Genomic DNA, 18,849 nt, shown 5'->3' on the forward strand with positions numbered 1-18,849 from the left:
CAAGATCTTTAGGAGTATAAACGGAACAAAAAGATTGACCCTGCCCCAGAGATCTGCTGTGACAATTTCTTGCATCTTCAACAAATTCACAAAATAAGTTTTTTCCATTAGAAACGCTTACGTGACTTTTGTAAATTTATTTTTTTTCCCTGAACTTGCCTGCATAGTCACCTGGTAGATTCCAGTCTTCCTCTCTTAGATTGGAGAAGTGTTGACCTAAGACCTCTGCTTTTTCGGTGGGGTTCCCCCCCTCGTTGCTTCCATATATCCCCTGTCTTTGTATTGGTAGAGCCTGAGATGTGGCGAGAGCGAAGCCCTGAAACAAGGCACAAAATGTCCATCGTACTGGGCCAGATCTGTCACAGTAACGTCCCTGTTAGGATGCGAGGGAGGGAACGGGATTACAGAAAGGGCAGGCCTGGCTGCTCGTTTCTTCCTTCGTATGGATTCTTCAGGCTTCATGAAGCAGTTTTATGAAAATCCTAGCCTGGTGGGGGGGTTTCTTAATTGATAGGAAGTTTTCTGCCTTCTGAACAGTGGGAACACACCCCAGCCCTGAGCCGCTTCAGCGGAATTAGGTGGATTGAGGGAGGGTTAGCTCGAGGGAGGGTTAGCTCGAGGGAGGGTTAGCTCAAGGCCTTGTTTCTTCCTCCCTCCCTCCCCATTCGAGCGCGCGCTGTGGGCAGCAGGGCTGCTGGCTTGCAGGAAGAGTTTCAGAGAGGTCACTGTAGTTTTTATGGCAAGCAGCTAATGTGAGGTTACCTGTTGAGTACTTTTCAAGGCTTTTCAGTTTTCCCTGTTGAGTGGTGAAGAGTTGTTATCATTTAATAAATGACAATTTGATGTAAAGGGTAAGTAGTAGAAAGAATTTTTCAGGCTTTGGTTTGCAATCCTATGATCTTGTCTGAACTAAGAAAATATGTTGTTTGGAGGCCTGGGCATCTAAGTAGATCACTTGAAAGTTATGTGTGACTTTCACACCCTTTTTTTGCTGTTCCACCTGGTCCATCTACTTTACAGTAAACTAGCGAAGGAGGTGGGGGTCACTGTGTTAGCAGGGGTTGGGAAGACGCCAATGCCTTGGGGTCAGAACGGGCACTGGCCCAGCGGTACCGGCGTGCTCCGTCCCTGCGGGCAGGCGTTCCCGGGCCAGCCAGGGAGGGCAGACCTGCCAGCCGTGGGGCCGTGTCGTGTGTGGGGTGGTCAGAGCAACAGCTTGGTTTATCGTCCTGACACAGGCTGTAGAGATGAAGCCTGGCGGCCACCCTCCCTGAGTACCATGCGTGGTTTGCAACCCTTACCCCTTTTCCTGCTCATCGCCAGTCCTTCTCAGTGCCTGTGTCCATCCCTTTCTGCTGGCCTGGCGCAGCGTGCTGTCCCACACTGGTCCCACATTTCAGTGGAAGTTACCTGCAATCCAGTATGCACCAGTGTGTTTTTGAGGGCGCAGAAACAGTCTCTTTTGACCTGTAACATTATTTCTAGTTACTGTAGTAACTACATTTGAATTAACCTGTTGCATTGTTGTGAGGTATAAAACTGTGTGCTGTACCATGCTATTTACCATTTTAACCATCACTCAGTGGCCACTAGCATGATACAGGGAAAATTTTAATTGAGATAAAGATAATGAAATATTCGTGTCTCAAACAAGATCCTTTTCTGCACTAGTTTTTAAGAGCTCTTCTTGGAAACTGTCAAGGCACTCACTGATGCAGAGGTTTGATAGTTTGTATTGCTGAGGTGTCCCCGTGTTCACTCTTGTCCCGTACGCAGACCGACAGCCCGAGTGGGCACACTGTGCGCTTACTACTGGCTGCCCAGTAGCGCCGAACTCTGCCGTGTCGAAACTGAGTCGAGGCACAGTTGTCGCTGATGAATGGCACTCATTCATCGGGAGAATGGATGTTTGTTCGTCAGGGTAGCTGTGCCAGTGCTATAGGTTATTGCTGGAGAAACGTTACACATTTAGACTGCTTTTGGTGATAGGATTCATCTCCTGCTCTCTTGGGCTGATCTGCCAAGCTTTTGGTGGCTGTGAGAGCAAAAAACACTGGGGGAAGGTATGGTGTGTGTCCTTTTAAAGGCATCCCTTGGTTTGAATTCTATTTAAAAAATACATATTGTATTGGGTTTGTATGGCAATGGTAGCAGGGGGTACAGGGGTGGCTTCTGAGAGAAGATTCCAGAAGCTTCCCCCGTGCCCAGCGGAGCCCATGCCGGCCGGCTCCCAGACAGACCCGCGGCTGGCCCAGGCCGAGCCCCTCGGTGCCGGTGGACAATGGCTGATTGAGGCAGAGAGTGCCAACAGCTGAGAGCAGCAGCGCTGGCACCCGGGGCGGGGGGGCCAGGGGGCTCCAGGCCCGGAGCAGAGATGCCCCCAGCCCTTGGGGTGAGGAGCCGGGGACTAGGGCCGTGCCCGTGGGGAGAGGAGCCCGTGCCGGGGGCTGGGGGCAGTTCTGACCCCACGGGGGCCCAGGCTGGAGCCGGCTGTGCCCGGGGGGCTGCACCCCGCGGGGGGGACCCAGGCTGGGGCAGCGTGTGATGAGCCCCCCGAGGGGCAGCAGTGGCAGGGACAGCGGGAGGGGGGGTGTGTGTGTGTAACAAATTAAGCTGATTTCCCCAAGTCTGTTTTGTCCCCGACAGCAACTGCTGAGTGATCTCCCTGCCCCCCCGCACCCCACCAGCCTTTCCTTACATTTCCCCCCCGCCGGCCCAGCTGAGGAGGGGGGGGATGGAGCAGGTTTGGTGGGGACCTGGCATCCAGCCTGGGTCAGGCCACCACCTATACATATTAAAAGAAACTGATCAAGGGGGGGAACCCAACCCAACCTAACAAATCCAGCTGCTGAGTATAGATCGGTATCAATACAGGTGTAAAGAAAATAATGTGTGTAAATTTGTGCTCAGCATAGTTAAAAAAACTAAAAATTACTTCAGAGGCTGGTCTGGTAGCCCTCAGGCTGCACTCATGTCACTTAACCCTGCATTTTTTTTCCTGGTTTTGAGGAATATCTTTCCAAAGGCCTTTTGCGAAAGGATCTTTTGGAAAAGCAAAGTTACAGGATGGTTTCTGTGTAATCAGCTGTAGATTCCTCTTCTGAAACAAAAGTCTAAATAATACATCATTGTAGTCAAGAGATGTATTTTTGTGTGTAAACACATTATATGTAACTATATGAAAGACAGCTTGAAATGAACCTTCCCTATTCTGTTAAGAAAGCTGATGTAAGTGACTTTTCAATGCCGATTTTTTTTTAAAAACTACCTTTACAGAATACAACGGAAAGCAAAGAGGAGCTCTGCCTGTTTGCCGGGTTGCAGGTTGGCCGTTTGAAAGTGTTCATATGAAATCCTTGGGGTTTGCAGCTTTGGAGCGGAAGTCACTGCTACTTCTTGAATTTTATGGAAATTGCCTTTCTGATTACACCATAACTGCATAGTTTATCTTCTGTGATATCCCTTTTTAGTTCAGAATTGTGTTGCGTTGTATTTTGAGTCAGGACCACTGGGTTCAAGTTTTGTAGCCACTTTCCTAACAGAAAAGCACCGAATAATGCCTAGTAGCTGCTGGTTCTCAGAGGTTACGTTTGGTTGCAAATACCAGAGAAGAGCCTGCAGGAAGGACCCACGGGTAATGTGTGGGGCAGTTGCTGTTCCATCGGGGCGGGGCGGTCCCTTGTGCGCAGAGGGGCCGCTGTGAGGGTGCGAGCAGACGGGAGGGATGTGTAATGCCGGGCAGAGTGCGTGCGCCTTTGCCCCCAGGCGGGTGAAGGGGAATATCTGCCTCTTGCACATCATGCTCATATGAGCAAGAACATAAAAAATTGTGCTAATTATTTAAAATAACAATTTTTACCTATGCACGAGGTCATTTTTTAAACTCTTAAAATTCAACTGCCTTATCCGTGGTTGATTTTTTTTTTTTCCCCTCTCTTCCCAAGTGCAACAGCAAATGTGCTTGCCAAATACTCAAGTACAGGATTGAGGGTTTTGGTATTTTTCTTGCCGTTTACCATTTAACCAATTTTATCATCTAATTCCAAGTTCAAACAGAAAAACAAGAGCAGGTATTTTGGCAATTTTACAGCTGGGAAAAAGGCAAACTGCGCAGGGAAGACGGGTCACACTGTGAGCAAATAAAACTGCAGCAGACTTGCAGTGGTTCAGTGTCTGCATGGGGTTTTTATTTAACGAGACACGGGGAAACAACATCCTGGATCTGGTCACGTTGCCAACATTTATGAAAGCACTCTGAGGGATGGAGGCTTTGTTTTGCTTGCTTTCAGAACACTGAAATTGGAAAGGCTTTTCATGTGTTGAACTAGAGTGGCTGCAATTTAAACATTCAACACCGTTTGCCAGCCTGCCATATGTTCCAGAACAGGAATCACAGTGGTTACTGTAAATGCATGCTTAGGGGCCTTCTTATTTCCAAAAAAATGTTTCTTCCAGTGTTTTTTTTTTCTCAGCGCAGGTGTCCCATATCGAATGTGTGACTGTACGGCCCTTTATGACTAGCTAATTCAAACAATATTTAACTTGTCTGAGCATATACTTGTAAAATGTTTTCTCTGGTGACACTGCACAGATTATTAGAAGAATTACAGATGTTGGGCAAGCCGGGAGGAACAGGGCTAGCTGCAACTGGTAAAGGTTGAAGTGAGATTATCCCAGAAGCCTAAAATCAGTCTCTGACTGTGTTGTAACTGTGGATGGAACTTGTTTCTATCTGCAGCACATAAACCTGTAGGAAACGTATAGTTGACTTGCAGCTTAAACACATTCAGTAAAAAACAGTAATGTTTTATATCTGAAGGCTTGGTTCTGGGTTGAGAAGACTCGAGTCATGCCTGCTGTGGGGCTTTTAGATTGTTTCTTTTTAAAGATTTAATTGCAGGATGCAGCTGGGAACACATAATGGTTAGCCAGCTCTGGCATAAACTTGATCTTTTGCTGTAATAAAGATAAAAATGTGCCTGAATTTCCAGAGGTACTGAGTACTCTCTGGTTTTGAGAGTTAAAGTGTGGTGTTAGAATCCCTTTGAATTTTGTTTTAAAAGAATATTCAGAAAGATTCCTGTCTATAAAATGGGTCCATTGTGTCTTGATAACCTCTGTATCTTCTGTTCCCCAGGGAAAGGTTGGAAGTTGGATGTTGCCAGCTGGCCCAGCTGGAGCACACAATTAAGCAGTGTCACGCATCAGTTCACATGGAGGCCAAGAACAGGGGCTGGCTGTGACTTCTGGGTCAAGGTTTGGAGCTGCGGTGTTCATCCCCTGCATTCTCCTTGTCTAAGCGGAGCCGAACTCCTCTGGGGTCTGTCATGTGAGAAGCCAAAAAAACCTTCCAAAATATTTTTCTCAATGGTGCTGTTTTCATATTTGAGTTGAAGGAAAAAAAACCCAACTGGTTACCTATGTGCATTAATGTCAGGATGTCTGCGAAGAATTGCAAGGGACTAGAACTTGTTGTCTCAAGTGAGGGACTCTGGATGGATCCAGCTGGTTTGGTGCACAGCAGATGTGCTGGGCTGGTGGTGTCAATTCCAGCAGTTGACGTGAGGAGCTAGATCTGGCGATGGTGGTGAGGGAAGATCCATGTAAAGCATTTGTTTCGCTGATACTTTAGAAGTGACAAGCGAGGTGGGGAAAAAAACAACGTATATAGTGACACCCAGGGGTCTGAAAGGACAGAAGGGCAGGCAGATGCCCGGTATGCTTGCTGCCCCTATGGGCGTGGAGGACTGCAGTGCAGGTGCAATGTGTGTATCCTGTGTAGTGAACTGTAAGGCTTAAGAGAGGAAATAGAACTGGGGGAGAAATGGATTGATGCTCTTTTTTAGTAACAAAACAAAAAACCACCACATTGTGCAGGTGTCTTTGTCCTGGGCCTCTTTTCAGACAAAAAGGATCTTTCTCCTTTGTTACAACACCTACTGAATCCCCATGCTGTGGCAGCCGGTGAGCAGCACTCTTGAAGAACTCCTCACCCTTCTCTTCTGCTACCTGCCCTTGTAAAGGCACAAGCGGTTGTCCTCTTTGGGTTACACAGTGACTTTTCTCGCCTTTGCTCTCCAGGCAGCATCTCTGTGTGAGCATCCTCTTTGTTGCTTTCCCAAACTGCTTTTAAGTCCATGACACTTCCTAAAAGCCATTTTCAGTGCTGCTGTGGCCTTTAAAGCTACCTCTTCTATGTATGTATTTGTACAGAGCTGAGATGACTGGCAAAGGTCTAGAAGTGTTTTATTTTCGTATTAACTTTTGGATGTATTTGTAAAAATCTTTCTTGTAAAAATGCAATTTATTATTATGGTAAACAGCAGTTAATTCTACATGGCAGTTTCTTTGAAGAGCTGTGTTTCCGCGTGGCCCGGTTGCAGGGGGTGCGAGCTTGGTGCAGTTCTTGCTCCCAGACGCTTGAAAGGCAGGGAAGGGGCTGGGGGGTTTGCTGGGGCAGAGCTCGCGTGACGGGCTGTGTCCGTTCGTGCTGTTACCCCCCAGGCGTGGGGCAAGCACCTGCACTTGCTTAGGTGCTTGCTAAGGTAACCTTACGGTGGCAGGGAGTCTTTCCCTGTTGGAATGCTCCCAGCTTTACAGCTGGGAATCACCCTTCATTCCTCTGGCCTGGCCTGGGGTTCCTGCCCCCTCAGCGGGACGGCCTGGGGCTCTGGGCCACAACTCCAGCAGAGGCCTGCTGCCGGGGCGGTGGGACAGCCCTAGGGAGCACAGAGGAGGACGCGCCCTGGCCCTGGCACCATCCCTGGTGTGCCTGTGTTTCCTGAAGCTGCTTGATGAATGCTGCAGCCCACAGCTGGACAGGCACAATGAAGCTCCTTACAGCAGGAGCAGCTGGTTTGTTGCAGCGGCGTTGTGCGCTTTTTTCCTTCCCCTTTCCTCAGCGTGCCCTTGGAGCGCCACACTCCAGTTTGCACAGAGCCTTTAGTAAACTGATCCTGAGAGCAGCCTGGAAGTAGGTAAATCTCCCCGAGGGAACAGCAGTGGTTCCCTAGGAGCCCGCACTGGCTGCATGCTGCAGGCCCTTCCCCCTCCAGAAATGTGTAACTCTCAAACTGCAGGAGCTGGACGCAGCCCTTCCCCCTCCCTGTTCCTGCCCCCGGGGAGGCAGTTAGCCACCCTACCTCCGTTGTCTGGTAGCTTCATCCATTCCCAATGTTTGTTTTAATATTACAAATGCCTGTTTGTAACCTGTCTCGTTAAAGAAGAGGACACAGACACGTCACCGCCATGCTGTGGTACACGGGTTTCCCACAAGGTACCTTTAATGTGTTTGCGGCGGCAGCAAGCAGGCAGTGCGCGTTTGGCACCAGCAGTTAATGTGCAGCACTACACATGAGACACCAAGTCATCCTAACCAGTGTTTAGCCATATGAATAGAGAAAGTGAACTAAAACATAGTACTATGAGCACATACAAAATCAAGTTATTTGTGTTCTATCACACTTCCAAGTGGTAGTATTAGAAAAATAAACTTAAGACAGTTACTAACCAGATGAATACATTTTTGTTGCCAACGGGCAAGAGTTTAAAAACCATGAGAAAACCCCCACACTGAAGTTTTTGTTTTACAAAGGTTAGCTCGCCCATAGTAACAAAACTGCTGTACAGAAAGCACCCTCCGCTTTTTTTGTCAAAATATGTGGAGCCAAAATCATTTTCCCATCCTAGAAAGTCACAGCTATGTTATGTTCAGAAACTCCATTCAGCTCGAGCACAGATGTTGCATACTAAGTGACGAGAGTGCAGCAGAGGCAGAAGCCCAGCAGCTCACACACAGTGGGCAGGCAGTTGGCCCGCTCGGTCTCCATGGACTCCAAGGTTGTCTCTTTGCTTCAATAACCATTTCTCTGCCATCTTCATGTCAACAGGTAAAATACTCTGCTGAGTATATAAAAACTGTTATAAAAAGGCAATCATAAAAGATAAGGTATTGGCAGGCATGTCAGCTTCTTTTAATAAAAAAAATAGCCATTATATCTATTTAAATAAGGCTTCTTGTTACAGATTGTTCCAGTTACTGAAGGAAAACAAGGCCTGATGAAAAAAAACTATCCCCCGTAACCCTTACACTTCCCGCCCCAAGAACGCATCCTACAGGAGAAGTCATTTAATGTGCAGTGACAAAACGAACACTGGGGGAAGCTCCTGAAATGATATGCCAGGTCTAGTTTCTCTTGCATTATCTTCAAAATCTTTTTTAAAAAAAAAAAAACCCTAACCCAAAGTTCTAGAATACACAAAAACCCCTTCATCTCGATATTCTTTCCAAAACAAATATGTACAGCACATTAATATGCAATATGCAAAAGCTCTGTGTTGCTGTCGGCAACATCTATGCCCTCCCCAACCCTATTCACATGTGTACCTCTACTGAAACACAATTACATCACTAAGCCTGTTAGTTTGAAAAAGGAATTTAATTCACTTAAAACTTGTAAATTTTTGTGTAGGGGCTCCATTCATTTGACTCTGGGTTGTAGACTTCAACTGTGTTTAAGAATTCGTTGCCATCAAATCCCCCAACTGCATAAATGGTGTTTGCCACTGTCGTAATCCCGGCGTTGCTCCTCGGCGTAGTCATACTTCCCATCATCTTCCACTCGTTCTTCGCAGGGTCGTACATCTCCACGCAGCTCACCGCGTGAGAGCCATCAAAGCCTCCACCGACAAAGAGTTTTCCTATCAAAAGGAAAGAAAGTGAATGAATGCTTCACTGCTGAGCACCAGCCCCGCTGCCAAGCGCAGCTGCCTGTCCGGGGAGAGAAGCTACGCCAAAACGGAGGAAGTGCGGGTTTTCCATCAGAAACCTTTGCCTCATTCAAGGTCTGAAGTTACAGCACTGACCTGCTTTCGGTCTCTTGATCGTTAGAGCTGGCTGGAAGTTATTTCAGAGTAAGCACAAAGTCCTTCAAAGAGATGCAGCTCTACAAGCTGCATGGTGATGTTTTGAAAAGAAAGAAGTGAGGGTGAATGCCCCAAAACAAAACCAAAGAGGTTTCTTTGGTTTTCTGGTTACAGCTTTTAATTAAAATTGGAGGCATAGCCAGGTTCTTACTGTATTGTCTCCTCCCTGAGGAACACAGCTTGGTATTCTACTCGTATTGTAGCTTAACATGAACAATTCATCAAGCGCAAGAGGTTACTTCAGCCCGCGGAAGCCTACCGTCGTGAACAGCCACTCCAGCTCCTCGCCGAGCCACGTTCATGGGCGCAATCAGGGTCCAGGTGTTGTTCTCAGGGTTGTAACGCTCCACGCTGTTCAGGCAGTTCCAGGACTCTGCTCCTCCGATGATGTATAAATACCCGCCCAGCTCACACACCGCAGACTGATGCCTCCCTACAACCAAACGCCAGGAGTTACAGCCCAGCCCAAGTCACGCACTAACAATTTGCCACAGCAGTGGAAATTTAACCCGTTTTTCTTTTTTTGTTCGGGTTGGTTTTGAGCCTCCAGTTTTGCAATTGCCCTTTCCCCTCCTCCCTCCTGAACTGCACAACACGCTTACGGATATTAAGGGGAGCGCAGCTTGTCCAAGACTTCGTTACAGGATCAAACACATCACAGTTCTTAAGTCCCTTCTGGCCATAAGGATCTGAACCACCAACAATGTACAGTTTTCCATTCAGGGCACAGACTCCTATTCATATCAGAAAGAATAATAAGTAAGCTAATAAATGAATAAATTAGGAAAAAACCACCAGCAATCAAACAACTGCAGACATGTTACCTGCATTGCAGCGATTGGTTCTCAGTTCTGGAACAGGAGTCCAGTCATCTATTTCTGGCTCATACATTTCTCCACAGCTCAAGTCATCCGAGTGACCGTTGGACCCACCCACAACATAGAGCTGCCCCTAAATGGAAAAAAATACATACCTGCTTCACATCGCAGCACGCAACAACCCGAATCATCAGCACTGTAGTAACCGTGTAACTGCAGTTAAGCGACTTCTGTTACCGTTCTGTCAAGTTTGCTCTGTTTGTCCCACCTACGTTTACGTAAGGTCCCACTGCACCTGACCCGCACCCACCACACACCATTAGGACTGCCATCTGGAACCGAGCTCTCGGCGTTCTCATCGGCGCGATGAAAGTCCAAGTGTCCTTCTGCGGATCGTAGCACTCCACGGTGCGCAAACACTCCTCCCTGTTATATCCACCTAAAACCAAAAGGTTAGATGGTGGCGCGTTTCCAAAGGCCAGCCGCTTTGACGCTGAAGAACCCGACCGCAATATGTAGCGTACATATGTCGCTGTCCCCCCTGCCCCCAGCTGAGCAAGCTTTTTTTAAAGACTTATCGCTATTTCTTTTACCTGCAGCGATCAGTTTGCTGTTAAGTTCCGCTGTGCCCAGCCCAGACCGAGCATACTGCATCGGAGACATGGGCTTCTCTATGATATCGTTTGGTTGCAGCTCGAAACTGAGACTCTTCAGCAGTCGCGGCGTGCTCGTGGGAGAGCTCTGAGGGCTGTTACGGCCGTGCAGGAATATCACACACAGCACACCATCCAGCACCGCCAGACACAGGTAGGTGTTACCTGTCATCAGGAAAACAGGAGAGACCACCGATATAGTGAAATTTCAGGTGCTAAATTTAGGTGAATGCCAACTAGGGTCTTCTGATCATGCTTCTCCCCTTCTAAGTGTGAAAACTTCATTTTTTCTGGTTACTGGTTCCAAGTGTTAGGCTAGTTACTGAAAAATACGAGTTTTAGATTCTTAATACAGTGCTCAAGGGACATTAAGACAGCAATCTGAAGACATTTGAGGAGAAAGTCTCCTCCTGCACACACACAGCAGATAGCTCTGTTAATTAATTAGAGACTGCCTGTCTCCTTAGGACTTGTGTAAGTTACACACACCACGGGATTTGGGACAGCCCTGTCAATACGGAATTGAGATGGAAGTGTTCCCCGTTTGGCCCCAGTTATGTTAGAAACTTCGCACGAATTACTCAGCCAATTACTGGATTTGCATCATCGGTAAGAAAAAGCACTTCTGCGTTCCCTACAGATGTTGAAGGAAATGCCCAGGGAGCGGGAGGTAGGCGCACAATACCAGATGCGGCTGTGAGACAAACCCTGCCCCAGTTACTCACTTGAAGTCTTCTCTGAAGCAATGATTTTCCACTCGTGTTTAGGACTCTGAACAGTAGCATTTGGAGAAAGGCTTCCAGAGGAGCTGCTACTAATCTGCTTGTGATCATTCTCACGTGGTGGCTTCTTCTGCAAAATCAAAAGGCAGCTACAGAAACCTAGCCAGAGACTACACCTCCTTCTACCTTTGCTTCTCTGAGCTAATACATAACTATTCCAGAGAACACTTCATCTACCACCTCCGCAGAGCAACATTTATAGCACACCTATATTTTCAACAGAACATCTTGCCTACTCAGCAACAGCGGCCAAAAACCAGCCTACATCTTATCCTGCTGCTCATTTCATCCTGCAGCTGCAGCTTTACACTGCTGCTGTCTGTCTAGGAACGATTTCAGGTTCCTAGAAGAGCATTGGAGTTACTAGCAGGATTTTCAAATGTAAGGAAAAACCTGCATCCACTTGGAGAGAACCAATCTACAAACTAGAAGCCTCACTCAAGCTCTGCTTCTGGAACTGGAGTTAATTATGTAATGCTATTTGGAAGTGAATTAACTATGCTCTTCAGTTCCTGAAGACGTATTAATTTCGCCTCAGTTCCTCTCTGTGCTTAGATTAGCTGTTTCTTGGATTTTACTCCCTTGATGATTCCCAATGACAGGAGACTTCTGCTTTCTTTTCTTCTTCAATTACATTTATACTGTAGCTTACATTATTTCACTCAATTAAGAAAAACCCGCAAATTTCACATTTTAAATTACACAGCAGTTGGCTGGGTTGTTCAGGCTTTTTCGGAATCCTAGCAGCCAAACACAGAAAGTTAACTTTCTGTCTGTTCTGCTCAGCCGCAAAGTTTCGGACCACGGTACCAAGTCTGCAGTGCTTGCCCAGTTCCCAGGAGCCTGACCTCTATGGAAACTGTCACAAGACTTCTGAAATACATCATCTAACTCACAGACAGAAGAGTTTGATTGCTATACTCCACTCACCATGAAAATCAATTCATTTGTGGATAGCATTTTTGTTATTTCTGCATCTTCATCCAATTACAGCTTATTCTCTTATGCTTAAACTGCCTCAGCAGTTACAGAAATTACAAACTTTTTTAATTCAACAATTTAAAAGTTACAGTTTTTCCAGGACTGTCATCTGTGGGTTTTCTGGGCTTGGTTCTCTCAAATGTTTACAATGTCTGAAGTGGGCTGTTCTTATTATCAGAAAGGATTTAAGAAAAAAAAATCAGAACTCTTGGCCTTATTTCTGGAAGTGAACTTTCTGAATGTGCACCTCTCAGCTTCTAAGTATTACAAGTAGTATCCAGAGGTGGAAAAGTCTGCGAAGGCTTACTAAAAACAATTAAGATACTAGAAAATTAGCTGGCTTTTCATTTTCCTCTCTTTTCACTTCTAAAGTCCATGTTCTGGGATGAGATCTTTACATTAGCTAAAATTTTCAAGAAATACACTTTTGTACCAGCACATTCCACTGTTAGGAATTAAAATCCTACAATATATTTACTTCTAACTCAGTGAATTTAAACAACCTTGATTTGTATAAAGCAACTGATAATTTACATCTATTAGCCCTTTTTTATTCTTCGTTTCTTAAACAGCCCCATGTTGCTAAGCTGTGTTTTTCAGGAATTGAGAATGACTGTATCTGGCTGGAACATACTAAAAAAAAAAATTATCTCAAAAAGCCCAAGACTGATTTGTGCAGTTCAAAGCATCAGTTATCTCTAGATCAGAAGTTATCTACAGTTCCTTTTTAAAATTGCTCTTGCACATTACCAGTGCAGCTGAACAACAGAAATGGATGCTGACAGCTGAAGGTTTAGGACTTGTATCTGGAATCTTTTTCTGTGCCCAAATTTAACAGACACATTCTCCACTGGAAGCCATGTAGTCTGCAATTCTTTACAGTCTCTTGAGTATCTCTACAAAGCCACAGCTGACTTGCTACAGCTGAGTGCTTTCCTACCTCTTCTTTCTTCTAACAGCCTAGGATTTATTTTGAAGTCAAACCTAAAGCACTTTGCAAAGGCTTAGGGTCAGTCTGTTGAAAAAACAGAAGCAGAGACTAAATCATCGCCTCCAGCAATTTCGAGAAAGATACTTTCGTGCTGTATATTTTTGCAGTAAAGCCACTCCTGCTTTCTCTGCTAACAGAACACAGGACTTCAGGTGTGCTGTAAACTGCTCCAGTCTATCTGGGGTTACCTGAGACTGTCTGCAATTTGTACCTGCACAAACTGAATGTGGTCATCATCACTGCCATACACCTCAGCCTGTCCATCTAGCAGATTTCCATCAAGCAGCTTGTGATCAGCTGAGTAGTACAGCGTTTGAACCTGCAAAAACAACAACAGAATACCCATGTGGCTACTGTCTCCACCGCCCCTTAGCTACAGGCAGATTACAAAAGGCAGTCGCCAGCATACTTCTCGTCATCTCATCTCAATCTAGCAGAATGACAAAACTAAAAGGAAGCAGATGTCATGGTGGCAATCTTCAAACATGGGATGAAGGTTCCTTACTTTCTCAGCTTGAGAGAAATCTTCGTTTTCCAAGGACGTCTACTGTTTGTCCAGCACAGAAACATTAGACAAGCAAAAGGCACATTAATTTGCAGAATTACACAAATTGACAATCCCATGCAAGCATTTTCGTTACTCCCGCAAACAAGTTTTCTGCTTTGAAAAATACACATACTTATCTCGAGCAGAAAAAGGTAAGAGAGGCCAACAGTGAACTCTAAAAGAAAGGTATGGGAATGAGGGAAGACAACACAAATTTAAGTTCTGGAGGAAACTGTTGTCCACAATTAGACATCAGGTGCGACTGTTTCAGTGAAATGCATCTGAATTTCAACATGATCAAAGCTTTTAAAATGAGTTTTTCCATGAGGAAATACACACTTGAGAATATATACAACAGTATCAACATGTACTTTTGCCTATACAAGTGCTTTCGAAGATCTATCGTGCTTGTAATAACAAACTTGGAAAATTTTGATGTTTCATGGGTTTTTGTAAAGTCCATTTTCTCTAGCCAATTAAAAATTTAGACTCCCCGCTAATTTTTCCATTAAACACTGCCCAGGCTACATCTAGTATTAGTATTCATGAGTAAAGCCATTTAATAACACACAACTTTCAAAAGAATGTATCCTGTAAAGGAGTAAGTAAACACCATTAAATCATCATCATCGTTCTCTGCCCACAGCGGATTTTCTTAGGAGAACTGGGGCAGGACTGCTGCTTCTGTACGTGTCAATACACTTGAGGTTTCTTCTTGGTTCTTCAGCCTTGGTATCCTAGTTTTGTTAATAAACCTATGGGGAGATAAATCAATGGGGAGGAACAACCATTAGAAGCTTTTACCTACTTCGCATTTACAAGCAAAGCCTGCAAAGGAAAACATCAAGAATCTACAGCAAGTTTCAGTACCACCTCCCCAATTCTACAGCAAGATACATGCCACTTTCAGGTTACTATACAGCACATAGTGAGCAAAAAAGGAAAGCGGAAGACCAGACTGAACAGTTCATTCAGCTCACCTGAACACCCCCCCAGTTTCTCAGCTTAGGGGTACCTACAGTAAAATTTAAATTCTTTAGGGTCACAGTTAAAAAAGTGAAAAAAATTAAAAAAAAAAAAAAGAAAAAGGGATCATCCTTCATATTAAATTTTTTAAAGGGAAAAAAAAAAAAAAGAAAAAAAGACGTTTACTCTCATTTTCTTAAAGACTAACCTCTTCCATGAGATCTTCCAGGCTGTCTCCATTCTCCCAGATGCTGCGCTGTACCCAGTTGATTACCTTTGTGTACAATTTGCCGTTGCTGGGTAGGCCAACATTGTCTTCCAGCATTACTTCAAGCTTGAATGAGAACAGAAAAGGATGATTTACTCTATAGGTATTACCCTTGTATTTGTAGCATACTGGACTTCACGTAGTGAGCATTACTCTCACTTTACCACAGAGCTAGAAAACTTCACCTACGAGGAGCTTTCAGCCAATGCCACTGAAACTAGGAAGCACATTTAAGTACCACTGCAGTTTTTATGCTTAGAGGGGATGACAGTATGTATGCTCGACAGTTAAGGTTCATGGTGTATGAACATTATAGAGATCCAGGATTCGCACATTGTCAGTAAAGTCAGTACGCCAAGTTTTCGTACTCCCCAAAAAAGAAGCTGTAACAGTTGCTCCTTAGGTTGCTTTTTGGCAATCACATACCAGAAGGAAACCTACAAACTTAAGCTAACCTTTAACCGTGGAAGTTTGAGAAATTCTTCCTGTTCTGAGATCTGTAAAAGATGTTCCTGAATGTAGCCATCGATCTTGTTCAACAAACGTGAGTCTCCCATACAACTTGCAAAGTTTCGGTAAGAGATGCAACTCTGAACATCCATCTTGGAGAGCAAATAGTCGCCACAAACCTGTTAAGAAATAAGGTTACATCTTAGTTTACAAGTAGACAAATTTTTAATATATTTACATTATCTGTCCCAACACACAGCAACAGCTGTTTTCTAACCGCAGAATAGTGACTGTTGTCATCCCGCCCTCCCTGTGCTTACAGCTGTAAATGAAACATTGCTTTCCATACAAATATGCATATATGAAAAAAATCATACACATCTGAAAGCTACTCACGTATACATCGACCCCCGTGCTTTTCTGTTGATCACCTATTCAAAACTACTTATCTGCAGTCAAGCGAAGATAAGAATCCCAGTTCCCTTGTCAAAGGTAGCCCCGTTTGGGGCAAAAGTAAGCACGTGTGAAGCCAAGCGCTACAAAACTTATGTTCAGGAGCATGTGGATTTTCTTCCCACGTAACACTGCCACAGATTTACAGGTTTAATTACACCTCCCAATGCAACAAAGCACACCACCGCTTCCATGAACATGAAAGTAAGCAACCGGCTATGATTCAGAAGCTGTTTTGCTTATACAGGTGCACAAATACAGAACCTAACTCCAGAGAACCCTTCAGCACAAAGATAACACGAGTGGAAGCCAATACAAACTGATGTCACTCAAATCAATACAATGCTAATGAACATCTAAAGAAGCTTATCTGCCAAGTACTTTTCCCACAGAATCATCATTTTCTGTCTCATTAACACCAAAAACCATAAAGCTGTCAGCCTGAGAAAAAGGAATGGAATAATGGAAGAGCTGAGAACTGCACCTGCTTAACTCTCTCCATCTTCAACTTCTTTGCTGCAGAGTATACATCTTTCACCAGTTCTTTATCAGCTTTCAACCTGTTAAAGAAAGAAAATTCTCTTTGTTATTTTGATTTTTTAAATTCAAGTCTACTCTCTCTGGTTTCTGTGAAAACTACTTACTGAGCAGTATAGGCATAGTTCAACAGAACTTCAACAGCTTCTGGATTGAGATCATCGAATTTAACATGGGAAATTCCATGACAATCACTATCACTATTGAAGATTTCAAACAGGTAGGGACTGCAGCAAGCTAGCACAGCTCGGTGCGCCAACATCTCATGTCCACATACCTTTATTTAAAACACAAATAAGAAACACACACACTGGTAAGATTTTTATTTTAAGCACACTTGTATAATAATAGTATAAAAGCCTACCCGAGTGAACGTCACAGTTCAAATCAATTTTTCAAATCAATATGGTCTTCAATTTATGTCAGCTGAAAAAAAATGTTAGCATTGCCTCTCTCAAAGTATATCTGATTATTTTTTTAAGTGTTCATTTTTCAGAAAAATCAGATTCTAAACCCATGCCTCACAATCAATGAGGTACACAGCATAGTGTAACAAAACCCCCACCGTATTCAACCATCATACTCAGACAGAAAAAAGGTACCTGGAGACGGACATCACAGAACTGACCACTTTTACGTAAGGCATTTAGTTTGGCAACAGAAGACTCGATGAAGTTTTCATCTTCAAACATCAAATATCCATTAGGAATCATTTTGGTGTTGGTCTGGCTAAAAACAGAATACATGAAGTTTATAGACACAACATTTTCCTTCAGTATAGAAGTACTATTAACACATTGCTTGCAAACAAACATTCATGGGAAGTTTTAAAAAAATAAACAAAACCCATCTCAAAAAAAGCCTGGAAGACTACTACTGCTGATGAGTACATGTTGACAACAGTCCTTTGGATTGACTGGATTAATTATTTTCAGAGATTGAGGCCCTAACTTTTAATTTAGCCACATCACTTCGGTAGGTACCAACTTCAAAACTCCATGCTCAACCTGTGGTACCTCTGGGGGGGGGGGGGGGGGCAAGTTGGAAACCACCGAATTACAAAAGCAGCTTCATTTTCCCCTCGGTAAAGATCAGATTTGGTGGATTCATCGCTGTTTTCTGCTCACTGCATGAAATCTGTCATACTGGTCAGCATCATTTTTTGCACAGACCCAAGAATTTTAAGTAACTAGTGAAGCAGATTAAAATATTCAAGTCATTACTCAAAATGAGACAAAATTATTTCCATAGCTAGAGTAGCTGGAAGTCATGAAAGAACATTAGCACCAACAGAACAGAATTAAATATATTCTGAACCACCATCATGTATTTTAAGCCACCACAAAACTAAAATAACTTCTGCTGAAGGTCTTACCCATACCATATACAAACACACCACCTCAGGTAAATTGGACCAAGACTGGAAAAATAACTTCAAGAAACTTAACTTTTGAATTTGGAAGCTATTTTATAGCTCATTTAATTGATTCTTTTTTTAGTTAAGCACTTTTAGGAAAAGTCCACTTCCCAAATAGGAAGCTAATTAAGAAGACTAAAACATGACCCAGAGGTGAACTAATGAACTTGAAATAGCAACTCAAAAAACAACCAAATAAATCAAATTTGTAAGTTTGAGCTGCTAACATATGCAAAAGTATACACTTTCCTCTTAAGATTTTAAAGGAAGGTATGTGGGATATGCTACTAACGTTACCAGCAATAATTCATATTTCTATCTGAAGCTTAAGAAAATTCTGAAGATCAGACTAAACAAGGAACTCCCCAAAATAGAAAAAGTGGATAGCAAAAATCAGTAATAAAGATAGCAAGCGCCACACAAAATAATTCTAGTATTAATCCATTTATTTTAAATTCACTTACTACTGAAAGCATTTGACCCTAAACTGGCAACGCTAATCTTACTTACAAAGATCATTATCAATTTGTATACAGTTTCATTCGTTTCCTTTTATTAAAAAAAGGACAGCAAAGTTTTAAAGTCACAGAATTTCAACAAAAGTATTAACTATTGCATATGCAGCTAACGGTATCAACTTACCTAGCAAATCTATTACTGTGAATTTTTAACTGGGAGATCTTAAAATAATCCAATGGTATTACTGTGTTAAAACAGAGCACTTCAGTTTCAGTATCTTCTGACAGGGAAGATGTTTGTTGAAATGCAAAAGCAGATGTGTCCCTGCAGCTGCAATACGGGTTCCAAAACTATCAGGCTTGAAGATGATGTAATAAAGTCCTTAACAGCTATAGACATGAATTTCTTCTGTGATAATCATGCATCATAATCTGAAATAAAGGAGAAGTTATCAAATAAGGACAAGAAATAGTACTACCATGTATCAGATGAAAGTTTAATGGTGTCTTAAAGTAGAAGTTCCTGACTCAAATGAGTATTTCTTCCCAACAGCCTGAAAAATTCCATAATGACACCAATACATTCTCATGCCTAACAAGAGG

The 18,849-nt window shown here is 43.7% G+C and overlaps 2 protein-coding genes across 5 annotated transcripts in view; one reads left to right on the forward strand and one right to left on the reverse strand.

Moving 5' to 3' along the window:
• Positions 1-6,335, forward strand: part of SWT1 (SWT1 RNA endoribonuclease homolog) — a 42,034-nt gene extending 35,699 nt beyond the window's left edge. For 3 of the 4 annotated variants that reach the window (XM_056356149.1, XM_056356148.1, XM_056356151.1), the window contains one exon: positions 5,138-6,335. In XM_056356149.1, the coding sequence (XP_056212124.1) occupies positions 5,138-5,243 (106 nt within the window). In that variant the 3' untranslated portion in view covers positions 5,244-6,335. The other variant, XM_056356150.1, reaches the window with a different exon arrangement.
• Positions 6,336-7,244: 909 nt separating this feature from the next.
• IVNS1ABP (influenza virus NS1A binding protein) lies at positions 7,245-18,582 on the reverse strand. Its single transcript, XM_056356156.1, has 14 exons — positions 18,431-18,582; positions 16,974-17,100; positions 16,479-16,648; positions 16,319-16,394; positions 15,387-15,560; positions 14,872-14,997; positions 13,362-13,469; positions 11,122-11,248; positions 10,337-10,561; positions 10,061-10,182; positions 9,750-9,876; positions 9,528-9,659; positions 9,185-9,358; positions 7,245-8,700 (listed from the first exon to the last, which is right to left on the reverse strand). The coding sequence occupies exons 2-14, from the start codon at positions 17,082-17,084 to the stop codon at positions 8,447-8,449; spliced, it is 1,926 nt and encodes a 641-aa protein (XP_056212131.1). The 5' UTR covers positions 17,085-17,100; positions 18,431-18,582; the 3' UTR covers positions 7,245-8,446.
• Between the last annotated feature and the right edge of the window lie 267 nt (positions 18,583-18,849).

The sequence above is a fragment of the Falco biarmicus genome, chromosome 11 (genome assembly GCF_023638135.1).
Source record: "Falco biarmicus isolate bFalBia1 chromosome 11, bFalBia1.pri, whole genome shotgun sequence".
In the NCBI taxonomy this organism is placed as follows: domain Eukaryota; kingdom Metazoa; phylum Chordata; class Aves; order Falconiformes; family Falconidae; genus Falco; species Falco biarmicus.

What these genes read in the sequence shown, in the direction of transcription:
- IVNS1ABP (XM_056356156.1), bottom strand. Translation starts at nt 17,084, where the DNA reads ATGATTCCTAATGGATATTTGATGTTTGAAGATGAAAACTTCATCGAG. An exon ending in TCTGTGATGTCCGTCTCCAG is followed by an intron (nt 16,649 to 16,973) that starts GTACCTTTTTTC and finishes TTTTAAATAAAG; the next exon opens with GTATGTGGACATGAGATGTT. An exon ending in CAGCAAACTGATCGCTGCAG is followed by an intron (nt 10,183 to 10,336) that starts GTAAAAGAAATA and finishes TTTTGGTTTTAG; the next exon opens with GTGGATATAACAGGGAGGAG.